At 48.0% G+C, this 15,101-nt stretch overlaps 1 protein-coding gene across 1 annotated transcript in view; it reads right to left on the bottom strand.

Annotated features, from left to right (window-relative positions):
• Window positions 1–15,101, bottom strand: part of dock1 (dedicator of cytokinesis 1) — a 102,482-nt gene that overhangs the window by 60,991 nt on the left and 26,390 nt on the right. Inside the window, exons 17-26 of the mRNA XM_068305794.1 lie at window positions 14,865–15,048; window positions 11,374–11,471; window positions 10,997–11,086; window positions 9,599–9,699; window positions 9,390–9,518; window positions 8,797–8,905; window positions 6,393–6,463; window positions 5,277–5,383; window positions 2,728–2,855; window positions 2,536–2,631 (exon numbers count right to left, since the gene is read on the bottom strand). Coding sequence (XP_068161895.1) covers window positions 2,536–2,631; window positions 2,728–2,855; window positions 5,277–5,383; window positions 6,393–6,463; window positions 8,797–8,905; window positions 9,390–9,518; window positions 9,599–9,699; window positions 10,997–11,086; window positions 11,374–11,471; window positions 14,865–15,048 — 1,113 coding nt within the window. The remainder of the gene's footprint in view (window positions 1–2,535; window positions 2,632–2,727; window positions 2,856–5,276; window positions 5,384–6,392; window positions 6,464–8,796; window positions 8,906–9,389; window positions 9,519–9,598; window positions 9,700–10,996; window positions 11,087–11,373; window positions 11,472–14,864; window positions 15,049–15,101) is intronic.

Genomic DNA, 15,101 nt, shown 5'->3' with positions numbered 1-15,101 from the left:
CCGAACCAGTTAAATGAGGGGTTTGGAGTTCTGTTAAATTAAGTGAGCCGAATCCCCCCCCCCCTCATAATTGAGGATATCGCTTCAGCTTCCTTTGAAGAGTTGCGACGCGGAGCCGACTCTGCAATCTGGTGATGAAAAGCAGAGAAATTAGCGGAGAATGAACCGCCGGAGCCCCAGAGGAACGCTCCTGTGGCGTCCACACACCTGTTCTTCGCCGGGGGGTCGATAACCCCCGAGAGGACGCTCCGTCAAAGTTTTTTGGGGGCTGCGGCGAGTGAGTGATAAGTGCACGTTGGAGGCATTATGATGCAGTGCCACGTCTCACTATGCTTCTTTCCTGTAAAGAGCTCTGCAGCAGTCTGGCCAGCAGGAGGGGGAGAGGGAGGAAAATAGAGGAAACGCTGCAGCTGCAAGGACGTGGAGATAAAGACGGCGATACGGAGCTGAAGATAGATCCAGGATCCTGATCGGAATATTTAGACGCCGGCGCCTATAGCTGGTGGGTCGATAAATCGCAGTCCATTCCTCTGCGGCTTCTGCTCGCTGTGGAGGATCATGAGCCGTCGCCGCCAACCGACAACCTCAACTTGAGGCGGGTCGGACCTCAGAACGCCTCGGTAAGGTCAGGAGAACGGCGTCGTTCTGGCGAAACATGTGATAACTCCTCGATTTATGTTCCATGTTCAGGGAGAATTTACTAATTTATTACCCAGAATGCAACATTTTCTGTTCCTAAACGCCTTAAACCCTGGACAGCACCTCCGCGTCTTTAAACAGGCAGAATATGTTCACTAATGCCGCAGCACGGACCCAAACGGGGGCGCTTCAACAGAAGCGGCGTGTCCTGGAGGTTCGCCAGCGGTTCTACACGCCAGCAATTATTTTTGCTTTCATTCAAGATCCAGTTCTGAATTTTAACGAGTTATCACTGAAACCAGGAGCAATTAAACGCAGGGGCAATTATTACCATCGTCCCCCACTTCCTGTCAAACCCCGTTTTTTTGGGGTTTTTTTGAGGAAAAAGCGGTGTCACGTGATGTTCAGGGGGGTTATGGGAGCAGCGGTTTCATTAACCAGATGGGGGGGGGAGGGGGCAGGAAATGTCATTTCACCAGCGCCAAGCGACAAATAGGATTGAGAGGAGGCGACCAGCATGCATTGCTTCAAGCCGGCGCCGAGCGCCTTTTAGGCAAAGTGGTTGTTAAGTCTCATGAAACGCGCGAGCTATAGAGGAACGCCGCTGTGATAAAGCCCCTAAATGTCACACTTTAATCCACTTCACCTACTTTGACTGTAAAGACATCAAAGTCATGCTACGAAGCTACGTCTGCTAATGACCGGCGTGTGATTACTGACGCGTCACCCGCAGCATCAGGACCGCTCAGGGATGCAGGAGGAATACATAAGGGAGCCAAAGGGCGACGATGCAGTCAGTTTGCCCTGGCATGGAAAAGAAAAGAGCTATAAAGACACCCCCCCCACACTGCACCCCCCAGGGCAAACTGGATGGGAGGGGCCTTGTTAGCTTTACATTATGTGGTGCAATGCATACGCTGGGTGCAGGGAGAAAAAAAAGCACCTCCAGCATCTTTGCAAGACTTGAGACGGGAAGGTGAGGAGAAAGAGGAGTGGAATGACATCAAAGCACTGGGGGGGGCGGGGGTGAGAGCCCTCCCCCTGACATCACATTGGATGATTAATGTGCGACAACTCCGGCGACCGCCGCTTATTAAATCACTTAGCGCCGCCACGGCTCGGCGCCACGTAACAAAAGCAGATAAGCGTCTCGGAAACAGGTGAAGGAAAAAGGGGGCCGCCGCAGTCGCTGTTGTGCACGCGTGATAAATAACACGACATGGGAGGAGAACGGTCGCCACGGCAACCACCGGCTGTTGGGGAGTTAAACGATGCGCTTAAAGTCCAGGGGGAAAATCTTACTTTTGTGACGTCTCTGCTTTTAAGAATTGTCATAAAAGCACCTTAAAGGGCCCTCAGAGGAGGAACACGAGGCCCCGCCCACACAGACGCCAAATAAGGAGAAAGGGAAATAGAATAAAATCCAGATACAAACGGGATCCGTTGCGATGGTTCGTCATTATGAGACAATGAAAAGATGCTGATGATGCAACACTTAGCAGCTTTAGCTTAGCAGCGACATGCTACATGCTAACGGACACGAGCTTTACAGCTACAACATTTTAAGACTTCTGAAAATGCAGGCGGTTGGGTGCATTTACAGGCCGAGAAGGGGGGTGGGGGGGTCACAAACGTAGTAATAAGTGAAGGATCACATACACACACACACACACACACACACACACACACACACACACACACACACACTGGCCTGCAGAGCGGCGCCGGCCAATCAAACACAATCAGAGCAAGGTTGGGGTAGACTTTACCTTCAATAATAGGTTTGGAATGGGACCGGAGCCGCAGTCCTCTGGGAGTTCAGGCAGTAGTGGCCACTAAATTGCAGTGTGTGTGTGTGTGTGTGTGTGTGTGTGTGTGTGTTTCATAGTGACTCACTATGTGAGGGGAGTCGTGGCCCATAGAGATGACCGTCTTGGTGACGGTCCTCAGCAGCTTCTCCGTGATGATCTGAATGTGCCACTGGGTGGAACCCTGCAAAGACACACACCGGCACGCGATGCATTCAAGGACCGACGGAAACCCGAGCGTCCGGTTGGATTCGTCCTGCGTCCGGTGCGATCTCCTCACCACGTCCTTCCTGTTCAGCACCTCCAGGATGTCGCTCAGCAGCTGGCAGCAGGCCTTCGGCTCCTCCGGCTGGCCCAGGTGGAACTTCAGCTGGTCGGTCATCAGCGGCATCAGGATGTCACGGCAATCTGGGGAGAACGCACGTTTCATGAGGACGCTGAACGCATCAGAGCGACGACCGACCACAGGATGGTCGACGCTGATGGGAAATTTATTTTTTTTTTGGTCGCGTGCAGATGGAAATTTTGCCTGGAAAAATTCCTGCTTCAAATTATCATATTTTTATTAAACCTTCTGATGCCAGAAATACTGTCGTGAGTGTGTGTGTGTGTGTGTGTGCGTGTCACACCCTGGGGCAAATATTGAAGTTGGGTCATTCCAATCTGGAAGATGTGGTTGTTTCATTTCAGGGGTTAAGAGAGGACACGATTCATTCACGGTCAGCAAATCAATCACATTCCAGCTTCCTGTCGACTCTGAGCGATTGATAACCCCGCCTTAAGACAGTTTAAATAAACCACTGTCAAAATAAGAAACCCCGCCCCCTCCTGGTGCGGCAGATTGATCCCCAAAACATAAAAAATATGTTGAGGGTTCACGTGGCGCTAAGAGAAAAGAAGTCAACGATTTCCATTGACGATCAATACGCGGTCTCTGCTCGGCTGATGATGTTACAGCTTTAATAAGGCAATCAAGCAGGACAGAATGAATATGTAAGTTCATTAGTCATCACACACACACACACACACACACACACACACACACACACACACGCACAAGCAAACACGAAGCTTTGCCAATTTCCAATCGCGCTCTGGGCCGGATGATGAACAGCAGGATGTAGCGTCATAAACAACACAAAGACGTATTGAACACAAATCCAATCAGTGTTTTACATCCTCTGGACCTGAAACAGCGACACGTGACATCCAGCGTCGTCGTGACGACGGATGAAGAAACGGATGAAGAGGATGCTTTCGTCCCAACGCTCAAAGAAAGGAAAAGGAAGGACCTCACAGGAATTATCTGCTAAAAAAAACAGAAGCTCTGAAAACGAAGAACAGGGGAGATATATTTCATAATAATTAGGAGCTAAATAAAGAAAAAAAATAACTCCTGGTGGAAGTGAAAGATAATTTCATGATTGATCGAGGGGGCTGGACTCATTTTATAAATCATCTAAAAAAATGATAACCGATGCTGCTGCTTGGAGAGAATTCATCAACTAAACTCGACTTTAAATGATAAATCATTATTTAGCCAATCAAGCGATAAAAGGACGACACCGTCTGTAATGGATGTTTAGTGTGAAGCGACTAAAATGACTGGGGGAGCATGACTTCCTGTTTATTATTATTTTTATTTTTTAAAATTTATTTATATATATATTTTTTTTTTTTAATATTTATTTTATATTTATTATTTATTCCTGTTTTTTTATTGTGTGTCCTGGCGTGAGGGCGGAGCTACATCCACATCGAGAAAGTCTGATTTTTTTTTTTAGCGCTAGGATTAAAATAAACTCTCATCTGAGGATGAGGCCTGGTTGTTGTCACCGGCGTCCAATCTTCATCCTCGCTGTAGCTCCTCCAAAGTCAAACACACACACACACACACACACACACACATGCATTGGAGGAGAGTGTGTGAGGCAGACAAGCAGACTGGAACTATCAAGCTGGGCCACGGGCGCTCTCGTCATCCTTCCAGAACAAACAGATTTTGGACGCTTTAGTGATTTTTCCACCGTTACCACGAACCAGGAGAGCGGCTGACGTGTTTGTTCTGTTCTGACGAGCCCATTTGCAAGTCATTTATGCGCCGGTCCTGTTCTCTCCTCGCACCACGGCGACAGTGAAGGTGACACGAGGGCCGTGTCTCGAAAATAAAAAAGAGAGGAACAAAAAAAAGTTTTCCTGTCTCCGAGGTCGTTCTCTACGGCGAGGGAACGGCGTGAGAATTCAACCCTTAGTGGGCCTGGAGTGTCAGATGTTCCTCCACCACCAGCAGGTGGCGGTAATGCACCTACCAGCTCTTTTGGGATGGACATTACCAAAGAAGAAGAACGCAGTTGCAGGATCGGTCTATCTAATGAAGCATCTCCTGAGCGGAGCTCAGCTTGCAGAACCGACGGGTTTATTTGGCATCCGGTTGTTCCGCATCAGCGACCCCGGCCAATCACAAGCCTCGGTAAGACTCGTCCGTCCAAAGCTCAACCAACCGATAGATAGCAACGAGCGCTGCCTTTTCGATTGTTACTAAAACGGCTCGAGACGGTTTCCTGTTATAGAAGGAAAAAGGATCGGATCGTGAACACACCGCGTTGCGTTCAGGCGTTATCCGACAGGAAGTAATGACTCCCTTCCATCATTGGATTTCTTGCACACATCCATCGAAGGTGCGTCGACAAGTACGACAATAAGTTGTTGAATTGTTTCCAGAGAAGAAAACGAGAGCAAGAAGGACCTAATAAAAATAAGTTGTGGGAAATTGATCTGGAAACAATTCCTGGGTTATTCCATGACGACCGTTACCGTGTGCGTTCTCACCTTGATGGATGAACAGGTCGCTGTGGACGATGTCGATCATGCAGTCCAGCTTCTGTCTCACCAGGCGACCTGGAGGAACCTTCAGGATGAACTTGGTGAACAGTTTGCTACGGAAACAGAAGAGGGACAATCGAGACAAAAAGGTCAAAACCAATCGCGCCGCTCGTGGCCGGTTGACAGCATCCCGAGCAATCAACCCTGCAACGCGATTGGTCGATTCAGAGGAACTGACCTACAATTGTCGGTTTGAAATTGACAACATTTTCTTTTTGATAGAACGAAGTAAATCCACCAAGATGGACGGGGTCAGGGTGTGTCTGAGCTTCATCGCTTCCGTTCGGATTCTATTCAGTCAGTAACGAGTAATTAAAAGCTGTCAGACCAGGATTGAGAATAAACCTGCAAGACGACGAAAAAAAAAAAAAAAAGAGCCGGGAGGTTTGAAATTAAACGTTTTTCTCATGCCAACGATTTAAAATCCTGCAGGAGTACGCAGAAACAGGAAACAGGAAACGTCCTGCAAATGTAATAATTTATTACATGAAGGAATAACAAGAATAAACCCCCCCCCAAAAAAAATAAGAAGGAAAATGAGAAAAGGAAGGCAGAAATGATGCGACACAAAGCTCTGGCCTGACATTCAGATTGAGATTTGGTGGAACGGAGGCCAGAGGCAGGGATTAGCAATCCTGTGTGGTCCGGGATCCGGCGTGGAAATGGCAGCCGCTCAGGTGCCGGGCCGGCGGGAAAAAAAGGAACAAGAAAAGCACATTTCCAGGTCTGGAAAGCCCCCCCCCCCCCCCCGCCATGCTTGTTTTTGTTAGGGAAACATCAAAACATGAAGTTTTAATTCCAGCTTCAGATAAAAATCAAAGGTTAAATTTCTCCTTTTTTTGTTTCCGACGTGAAACGTTTTCTAAATATTTTAATGAGCTGCTGTGGGGCGACGCAGAGATGGGCTTCCTGTTCGAAAGTCAAAAAAAACCAATCAGGACTTGACAAAAAAAAAAAAAAAGATCATATAAAAGGTGCAGATTTCACAGACGGACGAATAATTTCCCCTCGAATTAGAATTATTTACCGCGGGCGTCATGACAACAGAGGAGGATGTTTTACCTGAGCTCCTTTGGATCAAAAACCAGCTTCACGTCGTTGACGATAGTGGGAATGTACTTCAGCGCGGCGCCCTGAAGCAGAGAAATAAAACACAAAGCATTAGCAGATCCCTTTAAGCTGCAGATCAATGAATATTGATCCACAATTGCATTTACCTGCTTCCTCCTCAAACCTTATGTAATACAGTAGTTTTCACATGTAGGGTGGGAACAAACTGAGGGAGGGGAACATTCACCGGAACGCAACACAAGATAAATGTTTGTTTTGACGGTTAGAATTAATTAATTCATTCATTCATTCATTCATTCATTCATTCAATGCTGGCTTTTGATTGGCTGTTGGGTTTTAGAGATGAGGGTTAAGGTGACGCTGTAATCTCTGCAAAACCTCAGCGAAGGCCATGAATAATCCCACGCGTGTGATACGCCGGTCGCCATAAGAGGGCGCTGAAGGGTCAAATCAAACCCTCAAAAAAAGGGTTAAATGCTAATGCTTTTAGCTTAGCGCCTGCAGGCATCATTGCAGTGCAAATTAAAACTTTTATATATTTGGGTTTTTGGGGATCTGAGACACCCAGACGAGACATTTACGCTTGTTTCAGCTGTTTGGTTTTTTTTAATGTTTATAAAACGAATCCAAAATCTTCCGAAAAAAGTTACAACCGAATAGATAAACGAAATGTAATTTTCAGTTCTTTTCCCATCTATAATAATTAAACTGCAAAACAAAATAAGATTTTCTGTGCTGAGAACAACCAGATGCAAAGGATTTATAGGGAAATGAAGCCATTAAGCGCCCCGGTAGCGATCCATTAGCGATGGGAATGATTAACGGAGACGACACCTCCCTCCGCTGACGGTCGCTAAACGCAGGCCAAGGTGGGTTGGGGACGTTCGTATGGCATCTGTGCTAATTAGCAGCGGACTGATGCAGCGTGCAACAATCAACCGCGTCTAAAAAAAATATCAGGAAGCAAAAGGAATGATGGGAAAGAAATATCTGTAGCACATATCTCTGAAACATCTGGAAGTCCTGACCTCTAAATATAATCCAAGCAGATTATTTTTAGTCTCCGCTCAGACTGTTTACCCCTCCAGGAAGCCGGCAGGATGTTTCTTTCCCTTCGTTCCCACCTGTTGGGAATCACACGGCGTCCCGGAGGAGACGAGTCTCAGTCAGCAACAAGCGTTCCTTTCTGTTTAGTTTGTGAAACTTTCCATCTGTGTGTGTGTGTGTGTGTGTGTGTGTCAGTCAATCCAGATGTTCATCAGGACTCACACTCCGGTTATGATAGGACTGCTCATTAGCTTCCACCTGTCACACTGCTTTCACAAGGGGCGGACTTGGGGGGGAAGAAAGCACCAAATCCTCGCCTTTTCTCGCCCGTTCCTCAAGACGGGTTTTTAATTTACTGACAGTAAAGGTAATATCTCACCCAATTACACACCAGCTGACTCCTAATTGACTCCCCAGCTTGTCCTATGGTTGAGCGTGCACGTGGATCTACTGTAGGTGTGCCAAGGCGCATACACGCCGATTATGTTATCTTAGAAAGCAGTGCACATGAGCGGGTGGGTGCGCGGCGGCGGCGGCGGCGGCGTGCACAGAATGAACAACAAATAAAAAAAGAAGAAGAAGAAGAGGATGAGGACGAGGAGGAGGAGGAGGAGGGAGCGTGTCTCAAATCCAGAAAGAGTTCAGGTTGAAGGGCGATGAAATGAAAACCCAATGGAGGAAGCTTAGGAGGGCAGAAGGGGCAAGAAGGAATAAATACCTTAAGGAGCAGCTAAAGAGGAGAGACGGCCGGAAACACAGGAGAAGCAGGTCAAGGTGAGATGGAGAGACAGGAGGAATACAAACACACCAACAGAACCAACCGGAACAAAGAGTGTGTGTCCATGGAGGGAAAAACGTCTTACAGCAGCAGAAAGTACGACGAGGCAGCGAAAATAAACTCTTTAAATTCTATATACAGTATTTTCCGCACTATAAGGCGCACCTAGAAGCCTTTAATTCTGTCAAAATCCGACAGTGCGCTTTATAATCCAGTGCGCTTTATAATCCAGCACCCCTTATATGGTAAAAAGTTTTAAAATAGGCCAATCGTTGAAGGTGCGCCTTATAATCCAGCATGCCTTATATGTGGAAAAAGGTTTTAGAGTGGGCCATTCACTGAATGTGCACTTTATAATCCAGTGATCTTTATAATCCAGTGATCTTTGTAATCCAGTGATCTTTATAATCCAGTGATCTTTATAATCCAGTGCGCCTTATATATGGAAAAGGGATTTAAAACAGGTCATTCATTGACGGTGACGATTAATGAGCTGCATGCATCTACACCCCTGGAGCATCTGAAGGGTGTCACGCGTCCCGTTCGAGGCTGGGGGGTTTGTCGACCCACCTTCACCATGCCGGTGTTTTCTGAGTTACTGTTCATCATGTCGTTGAAGGACGTGAACAGGTTCCTCAAGGACTCCATGAAGTCGGCCTCTCCTTTGTTCTCGTACAGCCTGGGGGGGGGGGCGAAGTGGAGAATTACACTGGCACATGATCACTAGAGTGTTATTTGTTTCATCCCCGTGTAAACACCCCCCCACCACCACCCCCTCGCCGCGTGGAGATGACAAGAGTTTGATGCTTCCCTGTTAAATCATTAAAAGCAGCTGGCAGAATGGCCCTCGTGTGTGTGTGTGTGTGTGTGTGTGTGTGTGTGTGTGTGTGTGTGTGTGTGTGTTATCACTGCAAATATTATTGGATCGCAATCACACACATCGCTCGAGCCGCCAGCCAGGATTAGCATTTAAAATGATGCGATAAGACCCCTTCCTCCCCCCGCCTCACCCTCACCCCCCAGCCCCGCCCCCTTCTGGAGCACCTGTGTGCCGTCACGCAGAAAAGAAAGAAAAATACGGGAACTGAACTGAAGATCTAACGCTCGTCCGCGTCTGCAGGGTCACGTGACCGCGTCTGCAGGGTCACGTGACCATCACGTACTGGTTGAAGAGGACTCTGGAGCGCACGATGAACTTGAAGATGTACTCCAGGGCCTTCATGGCCTTCAGCAGCTGCTCCGTCAGCTTGTCGGCGTTGTCAACGTAGTTCTTCAGGACTTTGGTCAACTTCCTGTCGACACAGGAAACCACAGGGCGTCTGAAACATCTCCTCTAAGGCCGCCGCGGGGCCATCGGAGAGGTCGGACTCACGTGTAGGCCAGCGTGGCGCTGAAATGCTTCCGGATGTAGGTCTCCAGAACCGGGTTGAAGTGCTGGAACTTCCTGTCGGCTATGAGTCCGATGATGAAGACCTGAGGACAGAATCACACAAGAATCCATCGTTAACCTGGCGGGATAAGCTCCGCCCCCTCACTGCCACACACTCCATCAACTCACTGGCAATAAATACTCGTATTAATGCGCGAAAAAGCTCATCAGGATCCCAGCAGGCCGCTTTCGTTTCGTGTTCTTGCTCCAACTTGCAGGAAAATGAGACTTTTAATGATAGGCAAACAAACATTAATGGGAAGGCGAACCCCGGCGCCGATCGCCGTGGAAGCGATTCTTCATAATATAGCGTCGTGTCGGCACTTTCCTCTGTGAGTGATGAGCTGGGCTCTAATTTAAAACCACAGGGAGCAGTTTGTGAGCGACGCTCCGCCGTGCGGTAAATATCCAGACCCCGTCTGTAGCGTTTGTTATTTAGTGTTAGATGGGAGCTGCTTTCAGGGGTCAAAGGTGAAAGAACTGACTTGAAGACCCAGAATCCACTACAGATGAGCCTCGGTTTACGCCGTTAGGAGTCCTTTTTGATTACTATTATATTATATTATTATCATATTATCATTATATTAATATTATATTATTATTATTACATTATTATAAAATTATTATTATTAGTATTAATATTATATTATTATGTTCTTGATTATTATTATAATTTATTATAATTTACATCATTTTACTCGATTTTACTGGAATCATAAAATCACTAGTAAACCCTTAAAAGCAACTAATATCATGTTACTGTACAATAAATCAGAATAAAAACTTTTAATATCATATTATTAGCCCGTAGCAACCCCCGTGACCCACGATGAGGAAGAAGCAGCTGAAGACGAGACATCTTTTTTCTGTACTATATTAAAAAATTTAATTTGATTGTTTGCAAGCTTAAAATAGATTAATATTAATATAATATCAATGGTAATGCATTCATAAATAAAGTTCTGTACAGAATTGGGAAGGGTAATCTACAGTTTAGCCCGGAAACGAGTTAATTCAACTTACAACGCAGCCCCTAGAACAGATTAACGACGTAAAACGCTGTTTACCTGGACAGGGATTACATATATGATGGTTTATCTCCAGGTGGGAGAGGTTCAGCATAGAATAAAACACCTCAACCTCCTTTTCCTTGTCTGGGAGTTTAAGTGTGTCCGGGACAGGACACACGTTGCGCACACGCATGTATAGAAATATGGAAATAACAATTGCGTGGGAGCCTCAGACGCCTTCCCGACAGGAGCCTCAGACGCCGCCTTTCTGACAGGGAGCCGCTGCCGGTTTGAAACCCCGCTCTACGTTCACGTCGGCCTCTTTGCTCACCAAGGCGTCGAACACCAGCGTATCAAACGTGTCAATGTCAGAGTTCTCCATCATGATGTTGAACAGAGCATCCAGGGTGTCTTGCAGGAACTGGAATGACAGATGCGCATCACGTCACGGCAGGAAGAGAAGAAAATAAAACTTTCAATGCATGCATCGAGAAATATTGAGAAAAGACGACAGATGGAGGATTCTCTAGCTGCTGACATTAAAGTTGCAGGTTGGTGGATTTATGTTCAAAGGGGGGGGGGACATGAAGCAATAAGACAAATCAAAATGGAATATTAAATCCTGGATTCACAGGAGAATCTGCATCCATCACACGGACGCTTCCTGTTTCTAATCTGTCGGTACGATCGGCGTTTGACCCCTCTGACCTTGACGACCTCGCCTCCGTCCACTTTCATCAGCTGGCGGAGGTTCTGCTGCAGGAGGCTGATGTTGGAGCGCCACTTCAGCAGGCCCAGAAGGTCGACTGGGAAGACAAAGAGGAAGGCGGTGAAGGAGGAAGTCCAGGCCGACGCCGGAGGGATGACGGCGAGGGCGTCGGGTTCACGGCGAGATAAAAAAAAAACAAGTCCGTCGATTAATTTCCCCCGACGTGGTGGAAAAAAGATCTCTGGCTTTAATCACGTTAAATTATTTTAACCACGGGAGGACGAGTCGTGATTTGATTTATCAAACTGCAAACCTCGGAGCGCCGCCGGCGGATTATCAAAAGACACGCGGCGTCGATTTATTAAGGTGGATTTGAAAAAGGTGGATTCGCAGGTTCCTCATGTTAACATCAAAAATAAGAGCGCTGCGCCGCTCCCGGAACACGTGTCTGAAGCGGCGCCGTCAAAGCCGGGGGAATGTCATCGGGGTTATCTCACGGCGAGGAGGCCGGATTACACACCGAACGCCGCTCACTGCTTTAATAATTTCTCCGAGTCACAAAATTTGTGACTCCCATCATGCTGAGGTAGCCAGGGACGGCGCGGCGCTGGGTTCAAATCCTTCCCTTCCTGTCGTCATCCTCTTCTAAAACTGTCTTTACAGTGACAGATTACATCATCGCCTGAATGGTGAACCCCTGAACGCTGGATTAAATCCCATCACGCCTGACACATTCAGTCGTACCCCTGACCGTGTGTCGGTGTCTGCTTTTACACGCCACCTGCAGACGGCGTGAACCTTATGTCACACCTTTTTATTTCGCGTGTGTGTGTGTTAATGCATCCACCCGCCGATGCCTGGGTCTCCTTCCAGCTCTGCCGTCATTAGAGCCCCCCCCCTACCCTCCACAGCCTTCATTTAGCGCAAACACCCGCAGACGAGCCAGCAGCCACTTCACACCAGCTCCCAGCGCCGGGAGGCCGGCCGCATAAATCCAGCTTCATTAAAAAGAGTGTTTCATCTTGGATGTGGGGGATCAGGGATGAGGTGTCATGTGGCAGCGTCTTGCAAGGGCCATTCAAGTGCCTTTACCCCCCCCTCTCCCCCTCCCACATCCCTGCCTTTGCTGGGTTACTGTTGGAGAAAAATGACTTGTGAGCAGCAGTGATGCTGAGGGGAATATGAATGCGGCCGCAGACGGGAGCAGCTCAGCTAAGATGTTGATTCTCGCAGCGGTTTTAAAGTTTAGTCGCTCAATTTTTTTATGCAAAATACTTCTTGAGGGACGTCGAGGGAAACGTGGAGGGTCGGAAAGGTCCCACGCATTCAGGGAGTCTCTTATTCCTTTATTTCTTAAAAGTCAATATTTTCCCGCTGCAAGTATCCGGACCAGCAGGGGGCGATGTTTATTTAGCAGAGCTAGACGGACGCGTAGGATGTGGTTTAATTTCTAAGAGGCTGAATTGACATTTTTAAACTGCTAATTTCAAAGAAATGCAGGATTCAAGGCGTTTTTGGATCAGATCTCCTCATCATGTCCCCGCCGGGTCACCAGGTAGACAAAAGAAGCGCTCCTCCGCGTTTAAAACGCTGATAACCGTACGGCCAATCAGATCGGAAGATGCTTGCTGACGTCACCGCCCGCCCAGCAAAAGAGGAGTACGGAAACACGTAAAGGGTATTAAAATGACAACTTACGCAGCAGAGTGAGCCTAACTGCCCCCTGTGGGGGCATTACTGTAACACACAACAACATTCTGAACCGCAGCAGCACTTTGACAGCAACTTTTCCACCGCAGTGACCTCATTACCGAGGCTTTATGGACGGGTACGGTGGGAGTTATCTGGGTCACACCGAGGAGGGCAACAAGGAAAAAAGCTGCTTTTTTTCCGCCCCCTCTCTCCCTCCCCCATGCAGGTGTGAGACGGCGAGGATTTAACACGAGGTCACACCAGGTGGTGGCACGGCGACGAGCTGATTCCCAATGTCATCCGATCAAGATCGGCTTCTAATTTATGTCGTGTAACACGAAAAAGGACCTTAAACGCACCGCCAACAGGAAGCTGGTCGGTTGCCACGGGCAACATCACAGCGGCGTGAACAAATTTGACGGTAACGTGTCGGTTTTTGTTCTATTTCGGGGTTTTTTAATGTTTCTGCCTCCAGAAAAACTGTTTTAGTTTTCCTAAAACAGTTTTTTTTTAAATCTTAATCTTATGTGAAATTTTAAATTATTTTTTTACATTATAAAGATGAATTTAACATAAATAAATCGACATCATTCAGGAGGAGAAAACCCCCGCCAAAAGCGGCTTGAAGTTTCCCCTTCTTCTTCGTGAATTTTATGGAAGTTCTTCGATTTTGGCTCCCCCTGCTGGTCGGAGGACTGAACCGACAACATCACCCAGGGATAAACCCATCCACAACTTTAATTTTTTTTTTTTCCCATCATTCTAAGACACAAACTCACACATCTCCTCCTTGGCAGACGCTCAACTGTAAAAAAAACCCCAAACAAACACCAAAACCAGTCGCCGATGTTCTCCAGCCTTATTTTATTAACTATTCCTGAAAAGAGGATTAAATCCTATTTAGCTCCAGAAGAGGGTTTATTTATAAAAGGATTATTTTTTTTTTTAGCGAGCGCCGAAACCACACACACACACACACACACACACACACACACACACACACACACACACACACACAACATCCGTTCTGCCTAAACGCCTCACTCCCAGCTCTCCCTTCCAGCGCGCCGCTGCTTTTATTTAAAGCCATTCTCACATTTCCATGAATAAAAAACACACGGACACGACGAACTCCCTTTTTCTTTTAAAGTGGGGGTGTCGCTTCGGGCAAAAACAATTCATTTCAAAATCTGTAAGCCTGTGGTGCGGCTGTCCCTCCGCTTTCCAGCCCCCCCCCCCCAAAAAAATAACGCTCCAATTAAAATAGCCGATCGGAAAAAAAAGACGGTTGTGTTGAGGATCTGAGCAGAACGTCAGGGGCGGCTTCGACACGAGTCTGTCTGGGGTGGGGGTGGGGGGTTCCTTAGCTAAATAAGTGTAGATCTTCTCAGCACCATCCCTGGGGGGCTGGGGGGGGGGGCACCCTGCCAGACTGGCAGCAGTAAACACAACAGGGATGGACTGAAATATACTGACGGACAGGAGGGGACAGGAAGTAGGTTAGCAAGAGAAACAGATGAAGGGACGCCCGCCGGCGAGGACCGCCGTCCGATAAACGGATAGATAAAGATCTGGGTGGGGTGGGGGGGGTGGGGGTGAGTGACGGATGGCGAGCGTCTGCCCGCCCCACTTTAAGTGATGTATGTGCATCAGAGCCGGCGTCGACCTCCAAGGCGGAAAAAAATAGGCGAAAAATCTATTCCTGAGCTGAACGTGAGGAGGATGGATGAGCTGCTGCCAGCGCCGCCTTGGTTAGCATGCCCCCCCCCCACACCTCCGCCCCCGCCCCCCCCCCTACCGTTCTGCGTGAGCTTGGTGGAGCAGACCAGGGTGGAGATCTGGAAGGAGTCCTTGCTGATGGTGCCGCTGCCCAGGTTCTGGAAGCTCTTCCCGGTGGTGGGGTAGCCCTTCTCCTCCAGCTCCAGCTTGGTGGCAGGAAGGTTCAGGTAGACGGAGGAGTCCTCCAGACGCTTGGCCTCCGCCTGGGGGGGGGGGGGGAGGAGAGAGGTGGGGGGGTCAGCAGCCGTCTTCATTT

Source organism: Antennarius striatus, chromosome 21, assembly GCF_040054535.1.
Source record: "Antennarius striatus isolate MH-2024 chromosome 21, ASM4005453v1, whole genome shotgun sequence".
In the NCBI taxonomy this organism is placed as follows: domain Eukaryota; kingdom Metazoa; phylum Chordata; class Actinopteri; order Lophiiformes; family Antennariidae; genus Antennarius; species Antennarius striatus.
This window is presented reverse-complemented; position numbering and strand designations above follow the sequence as displayed.